We start from the raw sequence: 23,017 nt of genomic DNA, 5'->3' as shown, positions 1-23,017 counted from the left end.
TACCCATTAGCCTGACTGGTCATAACTCTGAAAAGAGTTGCCAGGCAGAGATGAACCTGATTAAGCAGCATTTCAAAGACTTAACCTCTCTTCCATGTGGAACCTGCCCTGAATGCCTGGCTGGGTGTAGAGGCGGGAGAGCCCGAGGCTCTCCGAGTGCCCTCTTGGCCAGTTTCTCCTGTGTCCTCCTGGCATCACCATCTAACCTTGAGGCTAAATGACTCAGACAACTGAGAGAAGACAGAGTAAAAGTCTCTCCTTCCCAATTCATACACAACTTCTCTTTAACACTGTGCCACAGAGAACTGCTCCAGTTTGTTCTAAGTACAGAAAGCAAAAGGTATGAAAGCACATAACTGTTGCATAGAGGGGGAAAAAAGGAAAAATGTGGGAGAGGATCCCCACCAGTCTTGCCCCAGTGTCCCCAGGGCACACAGCAACACCCACTTCTTTCCCAACCTTGGGGAGAAAGCCCAGCCCCACCATCTCCAGAACCTCCGTTCTCGCGGCCATTCAGTTGTTCCTGGTGAGGGTGCCTGGAGCGTCAGACTGAAAAGTGCAGCCGAGGGTGGCAGGGTGATGGAGTAAGGGGACGAGGCCCCAGGAGGAGGATGGCTGTTACAGAAGAGAATCATCAGAACAGGGAGAATCTTGTCTGAGACCATAGATATAAAACTAATAGCTCTGGGGACTCAGAATTCAGTAAGCCAGTACAGTGCTGAATACAGTGTTTGGTAAACGAAACAGATAACAAATGAACAGGGCTACCCGATAGTGGAGAACCGTTCTCTTCTCTACTTCAGGGTAGAGGGGCTTCTACTCAGGGTCCACAAATGTGGGTCTGCAGAGCCATGAGAAATCTGAGAAGTCCCTCCCTCTGAGGATTCCCTGGTACACGGCTGGTAATTCAGCCTTAACCAAGGTGAATTGGTGGCCAGGCCCCAGCCCATTAGCCTCTGGTCTCTCTACTGCAGGCCGGCCTCAGTTCTTCTTCTCCTCCTTCTGAGGCTGGCCTTTGGTGGCCCCCAGGTTGTTCCACACCTCTGTGTACATGAGAGTCCCAATGAAGACAAATAAGGTGCCCAGCCAGTGCCACAGGGTGAAAGGGTTCTGGAAGTACAAGATGGAAAAGATGAGGCTGACGAACTTGCGCAGCGTCACGACGAGGGTGACGGTGAGGGAGGCGCATTCTGTGGTGAGAATGAAGACGCCCCGGATGCACACGTACCTGGAGGAGCGGGGTTAAGGCAGTTTTCTGTAAACAACCCAGAGATTAGCAGGAGAACCTTCTGGCAAGGTCTGTAGCTTCAATGTTCATATTCCAGGAACCAGAAAACAGGGTATCGGCCACGGCTGCCCTGAGGCTCCTCCTTGATAGAATACCCTGCAGAATTACTGTCCTGCCACACCATTTATGGATCCTAACCTGAAGCTGCCTGAAAACTTCCTATGATAGTCGTTTCGGATTTTTTTTGGATTCTTCCTATAGTTTACAGTGAAGGTCACCTCCCAAGTAATGACAGAAGGTAACACTGTCAGTAAAGCTGATGACATCTCCAAAAAGGAACTCCGTAGGGCAAGCATATGAGGTGACTTCAGAGGAATGAGATCAACTACAATCTGTTCCACTGTTTCAAAGGCTCAAGGGTTTTTCTAATGGGCGTAAGGTGGTTCAGAGGGCTTTCTTTGTGGCTCAGCTGGTAAAGAATCCGCCTGCAATGTGGGAGACCTGCGTTTGATCCCTGAGTTGGGAAGATCCCCTGGAGAAGGGAAAGGCTACCCATTCCAGTATTTTGGCCTGGAGAATTCCATGGACTGTCTAGTCCACAGGGTCACAAAGAGTTGGACATGACTGAGCAACTTTCAAGGTGGTTCAAAAGAGCCATTTTAAAAATTAGGCCTTATTTAATTGGAAATCTCTTGCAGAATTTTGTGGCAGCTTGTGAAATATCCTAGGATACTGGAAAACTCCATGTAGAAATCATAGAGGATTTCTGTCACATACTAATTCTTAGTTACCCATTGACTTCTATCCCCCCACCCAGAGGTTTTCCTTCCTGGTGTCTTATGACTTACTGACCTTCCACACCGCCAGCATCTCTTTGCCCCTCTCTCCCTGCAACAAAGGAGTTCACTGGATGGGCCTGTCTCCTATTTACTGCAGAAAAGATCAGAGCAAAAGCGAAATTCATGTCACTGCACCGTTAGAAGAAAAAACATTTCTGTGGCAAAAGAGCACAGCAAAGACCACATGGCAGAGGAGTGCAAAGGATACTGAGTGATGACGTTCATGAGGAGGTAGAACCACATGATGGGCACTGTCACACCAACGACTGGAACCTGATACAGTTCTGCGGAGATTGAGAGACAGTCGTATCACTTTGGATAGCTTATGTTTTCATCCCTTTGAACACAGTAACACAGATGAACATAGTAGAGATAGCAACCTTATTTCTCTTGCAAATAGACTTGGGTCATATACTTTACTTGCCTTGATTCCAGGCTACATTGTCCTCAAGAGTCATTACACTGATTTCTTAAAACAAATTGTATTTTAACTTTAAACTTTTTACCTTTCACCTGACTAGGACCCCACTTTACAGAGAAAGATTGTGCAACACAGAGAAGTTCAAACTGATACAGTCTTAAGTATACTTGTCTTAAGATACTTGTCTTGAGAGACAAGCCCTAAATAAATGCCATTTGGAAATATGTTCAATCCTACCAGTAATCAAAGAATTCTAAATTATTACAAGGCCATACCATTCTATATCTATTAACTTAGCAATTAAACACTTATAATAATATCCTGATCTGGCAAGGTGGTGACAGAACTAGCAGCCATTCAGTGGGTGGTAGTATAAATTGGTGTTTTCAAAATCAATTTCACAATAGGTATTAAGTGGTCCTAAAGGCATTGATTCTTATTCTCAGGAATTAGTCCTAGTTAATTCAAAAGAAAAACAAATTCAGCATACATTGTGGTGGTGTTTACAATAAAGGAAAAACTAAATCAGTCACAACGCCCAGTGATAAGAGCAAGGACTATGTAAGCAAAGGTACTTTAACTAGATGTGACATTATACACTTGATTTTTAAAAAAAAAAAAAAATCACATAGATTATATATAGTCACATAAAAAACGCAGAACAAAAGTGAAAAAGAAAGTGTAAAATTATATTTACACAAGGATTATGACTGTGTGACAATATATGTAAACAGTGTCAGGATGGAAACTGGTAAAACGAAATTAGCTCATGTGTAGGGCAACAGAACTGTAACTTTCCTTCCTTGAAATACATTCTCATGTTTAGTTTTATATAATGAGGCTTGCACAGCAAATATGTGGAAGGAAATAAAATATTCAAGATCAAAGAGAATAAGGACATAGTAATCCTTGAAGGATCAGTCTTTTTATATTGTTAAATTGTGTGGAAGGCTTGAATTATACGGGCTTCCCTGGTGGCTCAGACAATAAAGAATCTACCTGCAATGTGAGAGACTCGGATTCAATCCCTGGGTCAGGAAAGATCCTCTGGAGAAAGGAAAGGCTACCCACTCCAGTACTCTTGCCTGGAGAATGCCATGGACAGAGGTGTCTGTCCATGGGGTCACAAAGAGTCAGACATGACTGAGCCACTAAAACTTTCACTTGAATTATACAGCATAACTGAGTGAAGTCTAACAAAGTGATGCTGAAACATGGTTAGTACATGAACATTAATTTTCTTTTGCAAAAAATAAAAATTTATATGCATATAAATAATTTCTGAAATTCTACATCTGGACTAGTGGGAAATCCCAATAATTTAGTGTTCTATTGTCTTTGAAATACTTAGCAAGTACTGAAATGAAAAGAAAGTCAACAAATGTTATTACTGTATAATAACTTGAGAGATTCACTGTATCAGCTTGCTGGGGAAAGACAATCCATATAATGTACAGTATTTAGACGGATGTTCAGTTTCCTCGCAAATAACAAGTTCATCTGAGACGAAAAAATGTATACTCAGGAATGGTTTTAAAGAAGTTGAAGGCAGACCTTAAAAGTTTTTATAAAAATACCCATCCCTGTGACTTCTAGAAGGAGCATTCAAGTAACTAAATCAGTATCAATCTCAAGGAACTTGATAATGTATTTATTTCAATAGCCCTCTGCTATATGGAGCCTCTTAAGAGACCTTAGAAAACACTGCATTAAAAATCATCTATATGTCAATTATATCTCAATTTTTTTAAAAAGTCAGAACCAATTGAATAATTCAGAGCCTTAACAACTTTCTTACATGCCATCATCACACACTTTTTTGTAGGCAAATGGGAGATACAACTTTGCAGACTCAGAGAACAGTCAAACTTCACAACTTGTGACCAGATAGCAAACAAATGTTTACTGAGCCCCTACTGTCATTCTGCAAAACACACTTACCATTTTATAGGTCCGAGCAACATAAGGCCTTAATTTTAAAAATATTTGTTCCCTGTGTATTCATTTGTCTGTATAACATGCTCTGTCTTTTAGTAGATAATGAGATTATACTGGGTTGACTAAAAAGTTTGTTCAAATTTTTCATTACATCTTATGGGAAAACCCAAAGGAATTTTGGGGCCAACCTAACATTGGTAATTTCTTTTAAGTTAACTAGCAATTATTAGCTAATGTACTAAACGGCCACTGTAAAAAGTAATAGCCAGCTCGCACTGTAGCCACCTGAACTGATTTTGCTTATTCTTGCGGCCTATCTACCCTGTTGTCATTTCTGTGTCTCCTTGCTTGGAGGCAGCTCAGCCTGTATCTGTGAGATGTGCCTTTCCTAGCAGAGGGAGGAACAGGAGGAAAGAAGCTGGAGTGCTGTCCAACTTCTCATGGCTCCAGTCACTGCAGTATTATTACTGTTTGTTTGCATTCTCAGATCATACATCCCTATTCAAACGCAAACAGCACACAAATTCCAAAGCAAAACAGAAAATTTGAAGATATTGTCTTACTTCATTGGCAAATAATTGAGAAGTGCCTGCAAAAGCTTTTGTTTCTGCAACCACTGATTAATGGCACTATATTTCAGGAAGGTGGCATGGGGATGGGTGATCTGGATATGACAGAAACTGCAGAGGTGAAGTCACGAGGAAAACTGAGATGCTGCCTCTGAAACTGTCAGGTAATTCTACTGGATAACCCCAAACTCACCAGAATTATTGAACAGAACTGCATGGTCATAAATGTCAGAAGCCAAGAAGATGAAACCAGGAAGTGGAAGGGCATGCTACAGGAAGAAACATTTCATGTAAATTTAAATGCAAAAACATTACAGAAATATAGAGTATTTTTTACAATGATTGAAAGTTTTACAAGTTGTGTAACAAGCAATATCAAGATAAACAAGTCAGACTTGTTAAAAGTATCCAGTGCTTTTAATAGCCTCCCAGGTGGCACCAATGGTAAAGAACCTGCCTGTCAGTGCAGGAGATGTAAGAGACATGGGTTCATTCCCTAGGTTGGGAAGATCCACTGGAGAAGAGAATGGCAACCTACTCCAGTACTCTTGCTTGGAGAATCCATGGACTGAGGAGCCTGGTAGGCTACAGTCCATGGGGTCGCGAAGAGTCAGACACAACTTAAGCAACTGGGCACATACGCAGTGCCTTTTAAAGCACTGGATACTTTTAATAAGTCCTGACATTGTATGGCATGATATCAACCTGTGAATTACAGTTCTTGCCCCATAGAAGCTGATGGTCATTACAAAACAATAGAGCTAGCATCCTTTCCTCAACAAAAGGGAATGAGAAATTGAAACACAGTCATTCTGCCCAAAGGATCTGCCTACATCTTACTATTTTTGAGACTGGTTAAACAATATAACGGATTTAAAAATTATACAGAACGTGAAGGCAGATTTTAGGGAGTTCGTGAAACTAATGGGAGAGACACTAGAGGACAATATGAAGTCGGGGAAAAGAAATGAAGACAGAGAGAGAGAGAGTGGAGAGGAAGCAGAAACGATAGGTAAGCAAATATTAAGGTGCCTGACACCCACCCACCCACCACCACCACCACCACCACCACAGTAAACATTTACTAAGGAATCACAGGAAACATTTACCAAGCAGTTTACTATCTGCCAGGTACTGTGCTAAAAGAAACATGGGAACCAAACAGAATGCTCCTTTATTTTTTAAACTCCCAGCCACATACTGTAGCTTGAGATTAAATATCTCAAATTGCTTGTTTGCAACTTCAGTTCAAAAGGTTCCCAGGGAAGGACTCCCTGAGGTTACTGAACCTGGAGGCAACGTTATCCCTGATACCTTGAGGAGTTGGGCGTTATCGCAACAGAAAAGACTGGGGAGAAAGAAGAAAGCTAGAGAAGGTGGCTCTAGATCAGCAATTTCAAACAAGAGGTGAAAGGGCAAATAATTAGCTAATTAAGCTTTCTCTCAAAGGAATAAAGCCTGTCTGAGCGGCTTACTCCTCAAACCCCCCCCAGTTCTCCCCAACTCCTGCCTGCACATCTTTTCCTTGGCATAGGGCTTTTGGAACTTCTGTTCCCTTTCCAGGTTTCCATATTGGTTTTAACTTGATTTCATCTTTAGGAACATTGGGTTCCTAGAAGGGAATGGTTGTTCCTGGCAGACATATTCTGTTCACACTGACTAATAACAATCATTTCTTGTAGAGAACCATGCAGGCTATTAAAAGTGCCGAAGTCAGTGGGCCCCAAAGCAGTTTACTGGATAATAAATTGATCCTTCAACTATATCAGAAAGATGGTATATCATACTTGAACTAATATACTACAAAAACAACTCAGTAATTTTCCTTTTCCCCAGGTTCAAGAAATCGCTTACATTATAAAATAAAGCCTCCTTGGAGTGTTTCCCGAATTGTTTGTACAGAGTCTCTTGGAAAATACCCATCCTTGCGGACATCAGAAGAGCGAAAGTCAGTGCCCCAATGCCTGAAAAGCAAACATGGAATTACAAACGCCCATACTAACTAACTTCTCAAAAAACATTTATTCTTTTCTTAAAAAAAAAAAAAAAACATTTATTCAGTTCTACAAATATTACACACTAAATTAAACATGGACCATGCACAAAATTTAAAAAGAAATAAAAATCAACCACCATATTACCATCCAGTCCTAAATAGTTTGCTATCTTTCCCTGTATATGTTACTTAGATAGATATATGTTAGATATTGGGTTAACTAAAAGTTCATTCGGGATTTTCTAAGATCTTACAGAATGCTCAAAGGAGATTTTTGGCCAACCCAATAGATACTTTATGCTGAGATGGGATCATAATGAGTATGTAATTTCATATCTTTTTATACATGATCTTTTTCCTGGATTTTCCTTCAAGTCATTACATTAAAAATGTTTTCAAAAGTATGATTTAAAAACGGCATACTGTTCTATCATGTGGACTGTACCATACTTAAATGTCTTACAAGAGAAGAATGGTTAGATTACTTCTAATTATTTCATCATTAAAATCAACATATATCCCAAACAATAATAATAAACAAAATGTTGATTATTCCCTTAGGAGAAACTCTTATAAGGGGGATTACTGAGACAAAGGTTGTAGACATTTAAAAAGCTCAAATACATAATTTTTTGCCCAGAGAGTCTGTGTCAATTTACCATAAACAATCTATATGAATATGGCTGCCTTACTGCACCCTCAGCATCAGTGAGAATAATCAGTATCTAGCCAGTATAATAGGCCAAAACAAAAAGGTACTGCATTTTGGTTTCAGTTTGCATTTCTTTGTTTAGTAAACCAGTGAGGCTGAACATAAGTTTATTGAATATTAATTCTGTGCCCATGAATTGTGTGTTAAAGTCTTTCATTCTTATTGGAGAAAGTATCTTCCTAATACTCATAAAGATCTTCCTACGTTAAGAATAGCAATCTAAAGGGATAAAGCTGCAAAGTCAAGAAGCAAGGAGAATCCAGTTCTTTCACTGCCACTTTTCTTCCAGTTGGTCAGTCTCCATCTCTTATTGCTATCACTGACTCTCCCTTCCCTGTAAGATACAGCAAGGGCAAAGCTCTATAGGAGTTGTTTCATTAAACAAAGAGATATCTGTATTTTTAAAAATCACCCAGGATTCTGATGACCAGTCAGGTTTGGGAACACTGCCATGTGGAAGAGCTTATGAAGAAAAGAAATCTAAGATTTAGAAATGGGTCCTACAGAAATTTGAAGAGTCAACTGCTGTAATGTGCCCTCCTTTTGTAGAAGCTTCTGCTCAGCAGACAGATCATAAAGAAATGGATGACACTCCCATTGCTCCCACAGAGTGTGATGGGCAACCAGACACAGGCTTTTCTGTCTATACTAGTGGCAACCAGGAAAACATCCATGTTGTAGAACACGCTACCATGGACACAGACATTTTCATTTTAGTTTCTTCAACCCTAAGGTTCAGAGATATATAGTTCCAGGTGCCTCTCTCTTCCATGGCATAATCTGTTGAGTTGAAGCTTCTTGCCAAGAAACATATCCCTTAGGAGAAAACTCTGAAAACAGAACTGCAGAGGCAATTAGCTTTACTGTAATTACTGTACTTGCCTAGCAACCACCACGCAAATGCCTGGAATCCATCATTCTCAGTTGAGCTGGACTGGGAAGTCTAGGAAATAAAAAAACATATGAGGTACAGAGACCAGAACTACAGGCAAGGGGCCTTGATACAAGGAAAATATTTATGTTACCCATTTCCCTCCATAATTCTCTTTCAAAGATGTAAATCCTTATATTACATGAGCACTTACATTTATTGTATCATTAATAAGTACCTGGGCACCCCTGGTGAGGAGTGAATAGAAATCATTTGTGAACAGACTCTTACCACCTGCTTTGCTGACATGAAAGTGCAAACAAATATCCCCACAGACACCAGGGCAATGGAGGTATATTTGAAGATACTGTATCTGCAAAAATAATAAAAAGAGCACAGATATGAATTTCCACATGATGCTGACAGTAAGATGGTTCAAGAAAGTACAGATCACCAAGACATGATCAAGGGGATCACTTTTCAGCACAGTCCACCTAAGTCTGTGCGTGAAAGAATCAGGATACTACTCATTTCTAGACCACACCCTTTCTGGTGGTGTCCAAGACTTGGTACACCAGTAGACTGTTTCATCAGAAAACAAAAAAAGGCATATCAGGCACGACAGCCCATTCTGCTCTTGCGTCTAAATGAAAGCCTGACAGATCTTAATATAGAATTCCTGTTGCTTTTCCTGGTTTCTGGGGCCCAAACCTAGTGTGAGGAGACATAGCCTGCAGAGGAAGGACAGGACAGAAGGACTACCAGGACAAGCAGCAGGATTCCACACTCAGAAAAGAATTCAACTGTCCCTTTTCAGGGGAGGGTGTTGTCTTAATGTCTCTTAATGACTTAAATATTGTTTTTAAATGTTGGCATAGTTGGATAAAGCGAGTAATACTAAACCAATAGGACTATTAGCAGGAATAATGGTGGCATTTCACATTAACTAAAATAGTATCAATTAACATCCCTCTCAGGCTCTTGGTGATGAAGCAAAAAGCCTCCGGCGACAATAAAGAGACATTAAAACCTTACATCTGAAATTTTCTACTCAAATATTTTGTATAGTTCTGGTCACAGCATGTCAGAAAAAGGCCAAGGGGTGACTAAGAACTGGCTAAGGGGTGGGGCAAGGAGCCAAAAGCACCACTCTAGAGAAGAGGGGTGGGTGAGGAGACAGGCACTGCTGCCGCAGATGTATAAACAGACGGGAGCTCTTCAGTCTGCAATGATCAGAGAGAGAGGTCTAAAATTCAGGTCTGAACAATCATGAAGAACACAGTTAAGGTGAAGAGAGGTTTGGTTTTCAAATCCTGGAATGGGGAACACACTATAAACTTGAAGGGGTGCTACTCAAAATAAGCAAAAGGAGATGATAAATGACTAATCCATGATATAGATAGTTAGCTTAGAGAAGTTTCTGCTCTCTGGGTAAGACCCACTGGACAGAGTCAAAAACAGAGAGAGAGAGATGACAGACTCAGAACAGGTTCTTAAGGAAAAATTAGATGTTTGATAAAGGCCCCTGACATTTGGGGTATGTCAGAATATTAACGCATTCCTTTTATAGTAAGTTCTTCTGTATCCCTGCTATGCACCAAAACCAAAGGTTATGAAGACCACAGGTCTGTCCCAATGTGAATTTTACACTACCAAGAAGCACAGGGGGCACTTCAAAGGTAATGAGCCTTGAGCATTATCTCTGTATGCTTGAACAGAAGAGCCTGAAAAAGTAATCACTACAAGGGTGCTTTCATCTGGGGAATATATGAGCCTCGGGAGATAAAGAGCTCATCACCAGGAGCCAGCAGGACAGGACAATTACCCTTTTTAAGACCCAGTCCTTTTCAGCATAGGTTCCCATGCTGAATTGACAGCTACTTTCCAAGCTGGTACAGAGTTCCAGTACTGGGATTGGGTATGGACTACATTGAAAAGCTGGCACCAACTCACATTTTTGGTCCTAACAGTGAGGCTGAACTTTCCCTAAGAAATGTTCCAACCTGTATGTGCTGTCTCTGCCCCTTGCCCCTCCTCCTTGGGTGTGAGGGGTGAGGTTCTGAATGAAGGTGAGACACAAATCCCTGGAAACAGCATCCCAGGTACTGCTACTTTTTTTTTAAAGATTGTTTTTTGATGTAGACCATTTTTAAAGTGTTTATTGCATTTGTTACAATATTGCTTCTATTTTATGCTTTGGGGTCATGTGGGATCTTAGCTCAACCAGGGATGGAACCCACACTGCCCGAATTAGAAGGCAAAGTCTTAACCACTGGACATTCAGGAAAGTCCCTCATGTACTTCTGATACTTCCCAACTGTACCCAGAGAGAGCTGCTCATGATAGTCACAAAGATCAGTCCTAAAACTTTTCCTTGCCTCTTCTTGGCCACTTGGGCCTTTGTTAGGAATCTTCTTTGTAATGCGTATGATTATTCCTTAGTTCACTATGTTGTATGCTTCCTAGAAGAGCACTGTCCCACAGAACTTTGGTAAATCTGGAAATGTTCCACATCTGGGCTCTCCAATAATGGTCACCACTAGTCACACATGGCTACTGAACATTTAAAATGTGACTAGAGAGGTGGAGAAAGTATATATTTTATTTTATTTACTTCTTAATATTTAAATTTAAGTGTAAATAGTCACATGTAGCCAGTGATGACCACGTGGGACAGTGAAGTTCTAGATCAATTCGCTTCATAAGTTACTGTTGTTATCTAGTTGCGAAGTTGTGTCTGATTCTCTGTGGACTATAGCTTGCCAGGCTCCTCTGTCCATGGGATTTCCCAGACAAGAAGCCTGGAGTGAGTTGCCCTTCCCTTCTCCAGGGGATCTTCCCAACCCAGGGATCAAACCTAGGGCTCTTGCATTGGCAGACAGATTTCTTTACCACTGAGCCACCAGGGAAGCCTGGCTTCACACGTTAGTATGGTACTAAAGATTTAATGACAAGAGTCTGTTAATTCTACACAGAGAAAATGCTGCTCCAAAGACACAGACGGGGCCTCTTCCCTGACCCACTGCCTCAGGAGTGGACCTCACTGTCACAGACAGAACCAAGAAGCAAGGCAGATGGCCAAGAGCAAACTTATCACCTCTATGAGAAAAGGGATCCAGACAAAATTGGGGCTCAGGTGAACCTTCCTATATACAAAATAAAAGAGCACTGCTTACCTTTTTTTCAAAATGATAATTCCTAGAATCATGTTGGCAATTAGAGAACCCTGTAAAGAGAGACAACAGTTTTAGTGCATGAGGGAAAGAAAATAATGTAATTCAAGACAAACATGAACATAGACAAGGGGGAGAAACAACTGCAAAGATGGAGGTTAGGATTAATAACTAGTGAGAATCACTTGTTCTTAGGACAGCAAAAAGGACAAACTATAAAAATCTACCTCAGAAAATAACAACACCTTTTAAAGATGACATTAAGAATAAAAACGATCAGTTCCCAACATGGTCACAGGTGAAGCGAGGGCTAGCAGGAATATTACAGACTTATTTTTGGCAGATTTTCTAATTAATTGTTGTTGTTTGTTCTTTATTTGCTAACTCATGTCCAACTCTTTTGCAGCCCCATGGACTGTAACCCATCAGGCTCCTCTGTGCATGGAATTCTCCAGGCAAGAATACTGGAGTGGGTTGCCATTCTCCTGCAGGGTATCTTCCCCACCCAGGGACTGAACCCAGATCTCCTGCTTGACAGGAGGACTCTTTCCTACTGAGGCACCTGGGACACCCATATAATTCACAGGAGCCTTAAATAAGCTTCTCCTGAGCTGCTTGACTGAATGAAGTTGTGCAGGGACCTCTCTGTCCTCTCAAAAGGCATCAGTCAGCCAGCAAGTGTTTATTGAAAGTCTACTCTGTGCGCAATGCTCTGAAGGTCATCTTAGTTATTATAATCCGCTCTGGAAAGTTCCTTTAGGGAAATCTCACATTTCATCTCACAAAAATCTCAGGCCACACAAAAAAGTTATTATTCCAATTTTCACCCATTTTGCATTCCTCTACAAGCCTAACTACATTCCCCTTTGAGTTTCTCTCTGGTTCTTCCGGAAACACTCTGTCCTTATTTATACACAGACTAAACGAAGCTCTCCCACCATGCCTGAGGCAAAGACGAAAACCTCTGCTGCTTAAGGAGAAACCCTACCTTCCTCAAGAATATCCCTTCAGCTAATTATCTCAAGTCTCTGCTTTCAAAAACCAGCAGAAAAAAGAAGTAATCTATACCACATACTAGAAGTAAATATAATTTTACAGAAGAAACAAAAAGTGATGAGAACATAGTTAAACAACATTCATAGCAAGACTGAATATAAAACCAACCAGAAAATTAAAGGCAAGATCTGTTATCTGGGGAAATTTTAACTTTTCTTTTATTAACTGCCAATAAGCCCTCTGATAAATGAAAGTAAACCATCCACCTTCACATTTCTGTCTTTTTGCCTTCCATCTCAGATGAAATTCAGTCTCTTTTCATTCATCCATGAGACCTAGTCTTACACCCTAGACTTTACTTCCTATAGGACCTTTGAATTTAATGGACCCACTTAACTTCATTTTCCAGAGGAACATATGCATGTGAGTCTGAGACTTACAGATCTAAATATCATGTGCAGGGGCATGGCAATGTTGAGATTCAGGGCATAGTTGTTCACCACGCTGACGGTGAAGAACATGGTCACCATTACGGCGTAGTACCTGAGAGGCAGAGACAGCAGTTCATCGTCACACAGGGTCCACAATTTCAGGAAAATCAAGTAGACTAGGAAACACATATTTTTGATTTTACAAGTATTGTGCTTATCTTCTCTATGTTAAAAGACGGTATCACTACCACCTTAAGTCAAATACCAAGTATATGTGAAAATACTTCACAAAGCTACACTAACACAGAAAAAGTTTGAACTATTGAATGTGACACTATTTTAATATTCTTCCATAATGATAAAAAGAACAACAAAAAAATTTAGGGACTCTAATCACTTAGATAAAGGGATAAATACAAATGAAAAAATTTTATATTTGTATGCCCCCATTTTGAGCTAGAAAATACTTAAGATGACTTTCATATAAATCAGCTTAAGCCATTTAAAATGCTTTTTTTTAAATTTATTTTTATTTTTAATTTTTTTTAAAAATGCTTTTCTCTTTTGGTAGGCTAAACATCAGCAATGTCATACAATTCAACCTAATATATTCAAAATGAGAAAAACTGTATTTGAAGTATCAATTCAGTCGCTCAGTTGCGTCTGACTCTTTGTGACTCCAAGAACTAACTACAGCAGGCCAAGCTTCCCTGTCCATAGCATGCCAGGCTTCTCTGTCCATCACCAACTCCTAGACAGTGCTCAAACTCATGTCCATCGAGTTGGTGATGCCATCCAACCATCTCATCCTCTGTCATCCCCTTCTCCTCCTGCCTTCAATCTTTCCCAGCATCAGGATCTTTTCCAATGAATCAGGTCTTCACATCAGGTGGCCAAAGTACCGGAGTTTCAGCTTCAGCATCAGTCCTTCCAATGAATATTCAGGACTCATTTCCTTTAGGATTGACTTGTTGGATCTCCTTGCAGTCCAAGGGACTCTCAAGAGTCTTCTCCAACACCACAGTTCAAAATCATCAGTTCTTCAGGGCTCAGTTTTCTTTATAGTCCAAGTCTCACATCCATACATGACTACTGGAAAAACCATAGCTTTGACTAGATGGACCTTTCTTGGCAAAGTAATGTCTCTGCCTTTGAATATGCTGTCTAGGTTGGTCATAGCTTTTCTTCCAAGGAGCAAGCGTCTTTCAATTTCATGGCTGCAGTCACCATCTGCAGTGATTTTGGAGTCCAAGAAAATAAGGTCTGTCACTGTTTCCATTGTTTCCCCTTCTATTTGCCATGAAGTGATGGGACCAGATGCCATGATCCTAATTTTTTTAATGTTGGGTTTTAAGCCAACTTTTTCACTCTCCTCTTTCACTTTCATGAAGAGGCTTTTTAGTTTTTCTTCGCTTTCTGCCATAAGGTTGGTGTCATCTGCGTATCTAAGGTTATTGATATTTCTCACAGCAATCTTGATTCCAGCTTGTGTTTCATTCAGCCCGGCATTTTGCATGATGTACTCCACATATAAGTTTAATAAGCAGGGTGACAATATACAGTCTTCACATATTCCTTTCCCAAATTGGAACCAGTCTGTTGTTCCATGTCTGGTTTTAACTGTTGCTTCTTGACCTGCATACAGATTTCTCAGGAGGCAAGTAAGGTGGTCTGGTATTCCCATCTCTTTAAGAATTTTCCACAATTTGTTGTAATCCACACAGTCAAAGTTTTGGCATATCAACAAAGCAGAAGTAGATGTTTTTCTGGAACTCTCTTGCTTTTTCTGTGATCCAGTGAATGTTGGCAATTTGATCTCTGGTTCTTCTGCCTTTTCTAAACCCAGTCTGAACACCTGGATGTTCTTGGTTCATGTACTGTTGAAGCCTGGCTTGGAGAATTTTGAGCATTACTTCACTAGCATGTGAGATGAGTGCAATTGTGTGGTTGTTTGAACATTCTTTGGCATTGCCTTTCTTTGGGATTGGAATGAAAACGGACCTTTTCCAGTCCTGTGGCCACTGCTGAGTTTTCCAAATTTGCTGGCATATTGAGTGCAGCACTTTCACACCATCATCTTTTAGTATTTGAAATAGCTCAACTGGAATTCCATCACCTCCACTAGCTTTGTTCATATTTGAAGTATTGGGTTGGCCAAAAAGTTTGTTTGGGGTTTTTTTGCAAGATGTTACAGAAAAACCTAAATGAACTTTACAACCAACCCAAAGCAGAGCTAAAGAATTCAGGGCAAACATGAACAAGTGGTTCCATATTCTTCAGGAAGTGTTGGACGTCTTTGAGCACAGAATCCCATCCTTTTACCCTTTTGCACATCTGGAGAATGGACACACTGAGTCTCAAGTTACCTTCCCTAACAAGAACCAGTTTTGTGTTCCTGGTGAGGTAGAGGGCTCTCTGCCCTCATAGGCAGCCATGCCAGTGCGACAGTAACCCAGTCTGGGAAGTTTGAAGAGCTTTACAATGAACGCAGAACCCAGTAATACAGACATACAAAGTTACTGCTAAGAGCAATTTTACAGCTTCTGAATAATAAACTGTTAGTGATTTTACAAGCTTTTTTGTCCAATTTCCCTTGTCCTGTCTTGAAAAGATGCCATTTGGAGATAGAGTTCATCAAGTTCTTTCAGGATAATTAATTCCAACCGTTCCACATCACTGCCTACATATTGCACTGCCTAGAAATTGCTTGTGGGGATGAATGACATGAGCAAGATTTTGATGATGCCTTCTTCACAGATAGAAAATAAAATAGCCAGCACAAACTGCACACATGGGAGCACGGCTGTTAGGGCAAGTTCATGAGGAGCCTCCAAAGGCAGGTTAGGGAGTTTGGGCTTCACTTTGAGTCCAGTGGTGAACCCTGAGCACTTGTGAGAGTGGGTGCTATGATACAATGGTAGGAAGCTGACATGGAGGGATGAACAGGTGATGGGCAGGAGGTCAGCCTGCTAGGCTATTACTATAAAAGTTAAGGCAAGAGTGAAAATGTTCTTGAGGTATGCTACTGGCTGCCAGAGTAGAAAGAAATAGTGGAAGGAGGAGGAGAAGAAGGACCAGAGGAATAAAAAAAAGGTTGGGGCGCCTACTCTGATGTAAATGTTGGTCTTGGAATGAGAAAGTTTTATACAGATACTAAAGCCACTGGGGGACGGGGGTATTTATCCTACTAAATACTCACAACTGGATGGATTACACTTTGTTTTTGTGTGCATGTATCTTTTTTTTTTTTTTTAATTGAATTGAACAACAGGACCTAATGTATAGCACAGGGAACTCTACTCAATATTCTGTAATAGCCTATACAGGAAAAGAATCTGAAAAAGAATAGATATATGTATATGTATAACGGAATCACTTTGCTGTACACCTGAAACAAATACATTGTTAATCAATGCCACCCCAATATAAAATAAAAATCAAACTAAAAAAATAATAAATACACTTTGATTTCAAGTATCTCATAGCAAGAATGCTGTTTTTCAATACATTGTTTATTATAAGATCTGCCTTGTTTGCATTTGGCCCCATGAGTATAATTACACAAATTTGGACTCATGGATGGAGGTCTGGAAATAAGAATCTTACCTTAACTTGCCATTCATTTTGTTTTGATTGAGGCGAAATTCACATAGCAGGAAACCATTTTACAGTGAACAATTCAGTGGTATTTAGTATTATGTTGACCAAAAAGTTTGTTCGGGTTACAGAAAAACCAACCCAATATATTACAATGTTATGTAACTACCACCCCCATCTCCAAAAGCCATTAGTTTTATTAAAAGTAACAACAGTACGACTCTTACCATATTTGGTTACCATCACGAGGATAACACACATAAGTACTTAAAAACTGGCTACCACACTAGGCCTTTAACTGACCATATGCCAGACACAGAAGATACACAGACACACACACACACACGAGTTATTTTAAGTGTTGTGGCAGGAACTATATTCTAAAAACAGGCTCCCTGGAGTTTCACCACATATTAAATTCAGAAAATGAATTATTCTACTGATATCTTTGATATAAATCTTATATAAAGGATGCCTCACATTCCTTTTATATGGTTACGAGAAGAATAGCTGTTAAGTTTTTTAAAAGGGCTAAAAGAAGACTTCAACGTGCCATACCTTATTGGGATAGCCGGACGCTTCCTTCCCAAATCAGCCTCAAAGAGGAAGCCTTCCACAGCGATAAATAAAAACTGTGCAAATGTCACAATGTTCCCACATCCTGGGTGTTTCCTGTGGAGTGGATAACAGAAAGAAAAAAAAAAGCACAGAAAACTGAGCTAAAGGGCAGTGAGACTTGTTTTACTGGTAGTTCAGAATAACAGGGAAGATGGATTTCTATTACCCACTGTCCATCTTTATCTGCGTTTTCATATCCCATGGATCTCACAAACACAGCAACAGACCCACAGAGAAGAACGTCAGCTTTCTTCCTTCACTCTTCCGAGGGTGCAGCAGGCCAGGAGGAAGAACCACTCTGATAATGCTCATTCCGAAAACTATGATACAACTTTCCCAGTGAACTGTAGGAAGTTAGTCATAGGCTCTCAGTGGTATCCTCACTTAACCAAGAGGGCTTTAGTCCAGATCCTTGTCAGCTTGGACACAAAGTCCAGGGACAGAAATATGCTCAGGTCTCCTGTACTGTTTTAGCTTCCCTTGTGGCTCAGCTGGTAAAGAGTCCACTTGTAATGCGGGAGACCTGGGTTCAATCCCTAGTTTGGGAAGATCTCCTGGAGAAAGGAAAGGCTACCCACTCCAGTATTCTGGCCTGGAGAATTCCATGGACTGTATAGTCCATGGGGTCACAAAGTGACATGACTGAGCCACTTTCATTTTGACCTGTAATGTTTACATATCCTCCCGACCAGGAATCTCCAAAACTGTTGTCAATCAAAGACTCCTGTCCAATGTTGACCACAAGAACACTACCTTAGACAGAGACCCGATGCGGGCAACAACTGGTTGGGGGGACAGGGACACGGAATCTTACTCTTTTTCTAAGTATAAAGCACAGGATAAACATACAGCATGTAAGTCCATTTATAGTGTATCTGCAGAGGGATGACTAGGGGAAAAAATATGCCCACAAAGGGTCTTTTGCTGGCACTGGGGGAGGGGCAATGATGAAGACAAGACTGAGGAGCACTGCTACAGTCTACCAGTCTCCACCATCCTTAACACAAATGTGCTAGGCACTCAACGTACATCCTGGAATTCACTGGAACCTCTTCAGTCATCTATACAAGGGTTGCGGAATCTTCCACAGTGACGCTTAGGAACAAATCTACAAGGTAGTAAAATTCTCTGACATTCCTCTTGAGGCACTTTGTGAAAGTTAGTTACTTAATATGTGTGGTTTGTTTTCAGCTTCATTTAGCATCATGTAGTGCTGCCCCATCACTGGAAGAAGGACAAAGTGAGCAGCTGTCTTTGTTTTCCTGAATCTTCCACAGTCCTCACATTACCATTATTCCCATATTATGAAACAGAGCCTCCCAATTCTATATCCACATCTTAACCAAAGACATTTACTCAAGCCTAGTGATTAGAGGGATTTAACAATTATTATATATTAAAATAACATTATTTATTAACAACTCCATTCTCTATCGGTGGTGTGTGCGCTCAGTTACTCAATCGTGTCCTACTCTCTGACCCCCTATGGACTGCAGCCCGCCAGGCTCCTCTGTCCATGGGATTCTCCAGGCAAGAATACTGGCGTGGGTTGCCATGCCCTCCTCCAGGGGATCTTCCTGACACAGGGACTGAACCCACATCTCCTGCACCTACTGCACTGCAGGTGAATTCTTTACTGCTGAGCCACCAGGGAAGCCCCTATTGGTGGTATTAATATTAAAATAGCAATCCCAAGGATCTCATTCTTAAACTCACTAAATAAAAATAACAATGCCAAGCATAAGCCATTCCTGTATGGAGCTGTGCTTTCCATCTGAAGCGGAACTGTTGCTCCTCTCTAGGCTCTACTGCTTATGAAGGTTTCCTTGAAAACTACTGCTCTGTATTCAACAATCTATTTTGGCACTCCTTATGTTTGAGGGACAGGGTGAAACATTGCAGGAATTCACACATAATCATGTAAGTCATTTCCCTCATTCAAGGAACTAATCAAGACTATGAGCCTAAATATAAATGACAGGAGAGGGAACTTTAGCTTTAGCACAGCTCTCTTCAACTCCAGCTGAAATGAAAGTGAAAGTTGCTCAGTCCTGTCCGACTCTTTGCGACCCCATGGACTATACAGTCCATGGAATTCTCCAGGCCACAATACTGGAATGGGTAACCTTTCCTTTCTCCAGGGGATCTTCCTAACCCAGGTCTCCTGCATTGCAGGCAGATTCTTCACCTTCACTAGCTGAACCGCAACGGAACCCCAAGAATACTGGAGTGGGTAGCCCCTATCCCTTCTTCAGTAGATCTTCCAGATCCAGGAATCAAACCGAGATCTCCTGCATTGCAGGCAGATTCTTTACCAGCTGAGCCACAAGGGACTCAGGCTAGGCTGCTCTTTAAAAACCTGTAAGCCTGAGAAGCCTCACCCTCCTCTGTGGGGTTGGGCCCTGGAATGTGCACTTTGAAAGCTTCCCACTAGATCCTAATGTGCACCCAGAGCTGAGAAGCACTAGGGTAGGTCTGGGAGGTCTAGGAGTGTGTGTGTATAAGACGCACAAGTCTTAAGGGCTGCCATGGGGCTGAGAGTCCGTGTGCTCCACAGAACTTGTGCATGCCAAGTTGCTGCAGTCACATCTGACTCTTTGTGACCCTACGGCTTAGAAGCACACAGTGACATGCAGGATCCAGCTCTGCCACTTACCTGATGACGGCGGAAGTTAATTACCCTAAGTTTAGTTCCCTTATCTTTAAAGTGGGAACAGTACTAGCGCCCATCTCCTTGAGTAAATAAGCCAGTCCCTGAAATGCACCTGACGGAGGGAAAAGGCAAAGAGCAGAACACTAGGATGCCTCCAACCTAAGTATAGTAACTCTTTTAAAGACATTTATACTGACCAGGTTTTCTCACCTGTAAAATAGAAGTGATGTATTTTTAATGTCATAGTGAGGATTCAATGAGAAATCAACAATCACAGGACTCGGTCCAAGAAGGGCTCATGATACTTTTTGCTTTCCCTTCCATTTTCTCTTTATCAATGGCTTAGGCCAATTCAACTAATGAATAATTATTGAGAACATTCTGCATGTGCAGTTAAGTGCTGGCTGTGAGGGAGCTGCCAACTGAAATGAGACATGATCCCTGCCAAGCATGGATGGAGTAAGAGGCAGAAGGAACCCAGTACCCTGATCCTTCTTCCTGGATGGTTAAAAGGTGTCCTGTTTATCTTCATGCTTCCAGTCTCTGGGCACTGAGTCTGGCCTTCACTCAAGCAACTGAAGCAAACATGACCTAGAATATTAGGATTGTATGAAAGTTAAAAAGAAACTACTTCAAAAAAAAAAAAAAAAGGATTCCCTTTAAAAGTATATTCTTCCTATCCTATCCAGGACATTTTAAAGGGCATCATAACAGGATTGGATCAAGATGGCAGAGGAGTAGAACGTGGAGCTCACTTTCTCCCACAAATACATCAAAAATACATCTACGTGTGAAACGATTCTCATGGAACACCTACTGAACACTGGCAGAAGACCTCAGACTTTCAAAAGGGCAAGGAAATCTCCATGTAACTGGGTGGGACAAAAAGAGAAAAGAGAAAGGAATCGAGATGGGAACCTGACCCCCTGAAAGGGAGCTGTGAAGGAGGAAAGGTTCCTGCCCCTGGGAATGGCCCTCTCTAGTAGGGAGATCAGCCAGGACAGAGAGGGAGCTTCGGAGGCCTGGAGGAGAGCACAGCAACTCATCTGTGAAAGGAAAAGAGAAAGACCCGCATAGACGGTCAGTGTTGCCCAGCTCTCCCCAGACTGAGATGCTTCTCTACTGGGGTGGGTGGGGGCTGGGTACTGAGGCTCGGGTTTCAGAGCTCAGACTCTGGGGAGAGGACTGGGGTTGGCTGCATGCAGACAGCCTGAGAGGGCTGGCTAGGATGTGGTGTGCCACAGGCAAGGGAGTATGGGAAGATGCTTGGGCCCACCAGCGAAGCAAGGCCATTGTTGGGGGGTGCATGAGGAGGTGCTGGGCCCACCATAGGAGCTTCCTTCTCTGAGTACACTCTCAGGAGGCAGGGAACAGGCTACTTGAACTCGAGGAGTCCCAAGGAAAGAGACACCATCCAAACCTAAAACAGCCCTCATGCCAAAAAATATTAAACTCACACAAGCTATGCAGGGATGCTCCCACATACAAATAGCCCTCCAAGACTACAGTAGATAGTTGTTTTTTCAAAACTCATAGAGTAAGAGGGATATAAGCAAAATGAAGAAGCAGAGGAAACACTCCCAATTAAAAGACCAAGAAGATTCCCCTGAAGGAACAATGACATAGATCTCCTCAGTCTAAAAGACACCAAGTTCAAAAAGGAGGTAATCAAAATACTGAAGAAATTAAGAAAGGCTATTGACAGAAATGCAAATTACTGTAAAAAAGAACTAGAAACATAAAGAGGCAAGAAAAATTTTTAAATTCACTTGCCAAGACAAAAGTAGAGCTAAAGGCAATGGACAGCAGGATGAATAATGCAGAAGAAAGAGTAAGTGACCTGAAAGACAGAATAATGGAAATTACCCAATCAAAACAGCAGACAGGAAGCCAAATGGAAAAAAAAAAGAATGAAAGCAATATAAAAGACTTGTGAGATAATATAAAGCATGCCAATCTATATATAATAGGTATTCTAGAAGGAGAAGAGGGATTGAAAATGTATTTGGAGAAATTATGGCTGAAAACTTTCCAAACCTAAAGAAGGAAACAGATACTCAGATACAGGAAGCACAGAGAGTACCAAACAAGATAAACCCAAACAGACCTATACCAAGACATATTTTAATAAAAATGGCTAAAGCTAAAGAGAGATTTCTAAAGACAGAAACAAAAACAGTCAACTATAGGGCTTCCCTGGTGGCTCAGTGATAAACAACTGATCCAGGAAGATCCCACACGTGATGCAGAGCAACTAAGCCCATGTACCACAACTACTGAGTCTGTGCTCTAGACCCTGAGGGTCACAACGACTGAAGCCCGCGCTTCAGGGCCTGCGCTCTGCAACAAGAGAAGCCAGCACAATGAGAAGCCTGTGCACCGCAACTAGAGAGAAGCCCCTGCTCGCTGCAACTAGAGAGAGCCCACACAGCAACAAAGACCCAGCAAAGCCAAAAATAAGTAAATAAGATTACTTTTTAAAATGAGTTAAGTATAAGGGAACCCCCCATAAGGCTATGAGCTGATTTCTCCACAGAAACACTGAAGGTCAGAAGGGAGTGGCAAAACATATTCAGTCTTGGAAGGGAAAAATATGGAGCTTAGATTACTCTACCCAGCAAGATCATCATTCAGAAGAAATAAAGAATTTCTTAGACAAGCAAAAACTAAACAAATACAGCAACTTTAAAAACTATCCCAAAAGAAATATTGAAAGGGCTTCTCCAAATAGAAAAAAAGCAAGACCATATAGGAAGGAGGAAATCACAATTGGAAAGTAAATCATTTAAATTGGCCAGTACACAGATTAAAAAAAAAAAAAAAAAAATTAAAAAAAAAAAAAAAAAAGATTTCTAAAGACAGAAAGAAAAACAAACAGTCAACTATAGGGCTTCCCTGGTGGCTCAGTGATAAACAACTGATCCAGGAAGATCCCACACGTGATGCAGAGCAACTAAGCCCAAGCTCCACAACTA

At 41.2% G+C, this 23,017-nt stretch overlaps 1 protein-coding gene across 3 annotated transcripts in view; it reads right to left on the bottom strand.

Annotated features, from left to right (window-relative positions):
- The window catches only part of SLC35B4 (solute carrier family 35 (UDP-xylose/UDP-N-acetylglucosamine transporter), member B4), a 42,707-nt gene that overhangs the window by 5,459 nt on the left and 14,231 nt on the right, over positions 1–23,017 (bottom strand). For 2 of the 3 annotated variants that reach the window (XR_824496.1, XR_824495.1), the window contains exons 2-10: positions 17,330–17,443; positions 13,184–13,286; positions 11,751–11,800; positions 8,866–8,947; positions 8,586–8,646; positions 6,850–6,959; positions 5,189–5,264; positions 2,276–2,351; positions 769–1,228 (exon numbers count right to left, since the gene is read on the bottom strand). Coding sequence is in view for 1 of the 3 variants with exons in the window: in XM_010831654.1 (XP_010829956.1) it covers positions 982–1,228; positions 2,276–2,351; positions 5,189–5,264; positions 6,850–6,959; positions 8,586–8,646; positions 8,866–8,947; positions 11,751–11,800; positions 13,184–13,286; positions 17,330–17,443 (919 nt within the window). In the remaining 2 variants the exon portion in view is untranslated. Of the gene's footprint in view, positions 1–6; positions 1,229–2,275; positions 2,352–5,188; positions 5,265–6,849; positions 6,960–8,585; positions 8,647–8,865; positions 8,948–11,750; positions 11,801–13,183; positions 13,287–17,329; positions 17,444–23,017 lie in introns of those variants that run through there. The other variant, XM_010831654.1, reaches the window with a different exon arrangement.

This window comes from Bison bison, unplaced genomic scaffold, assembly GCF_000754665.1.
Source record: "Bison bison bison isolate TAMUID 2011002044 unplaced genomic scaffold, Bison_UMD1.0 scf7180017864530, whole genome shotgun sequence".
Taxonomy (NCBI): domain Eukaryota; kingdom Metazoa; phylum Chordata; class Mammalia; order Artiodactyla; family Bovidae; genus Bison; species Bison bison.
Note: the sequence above shows the minus strand (reverse complement) of the source record. Positions and strands in the feature narration are given on the sequence as shown.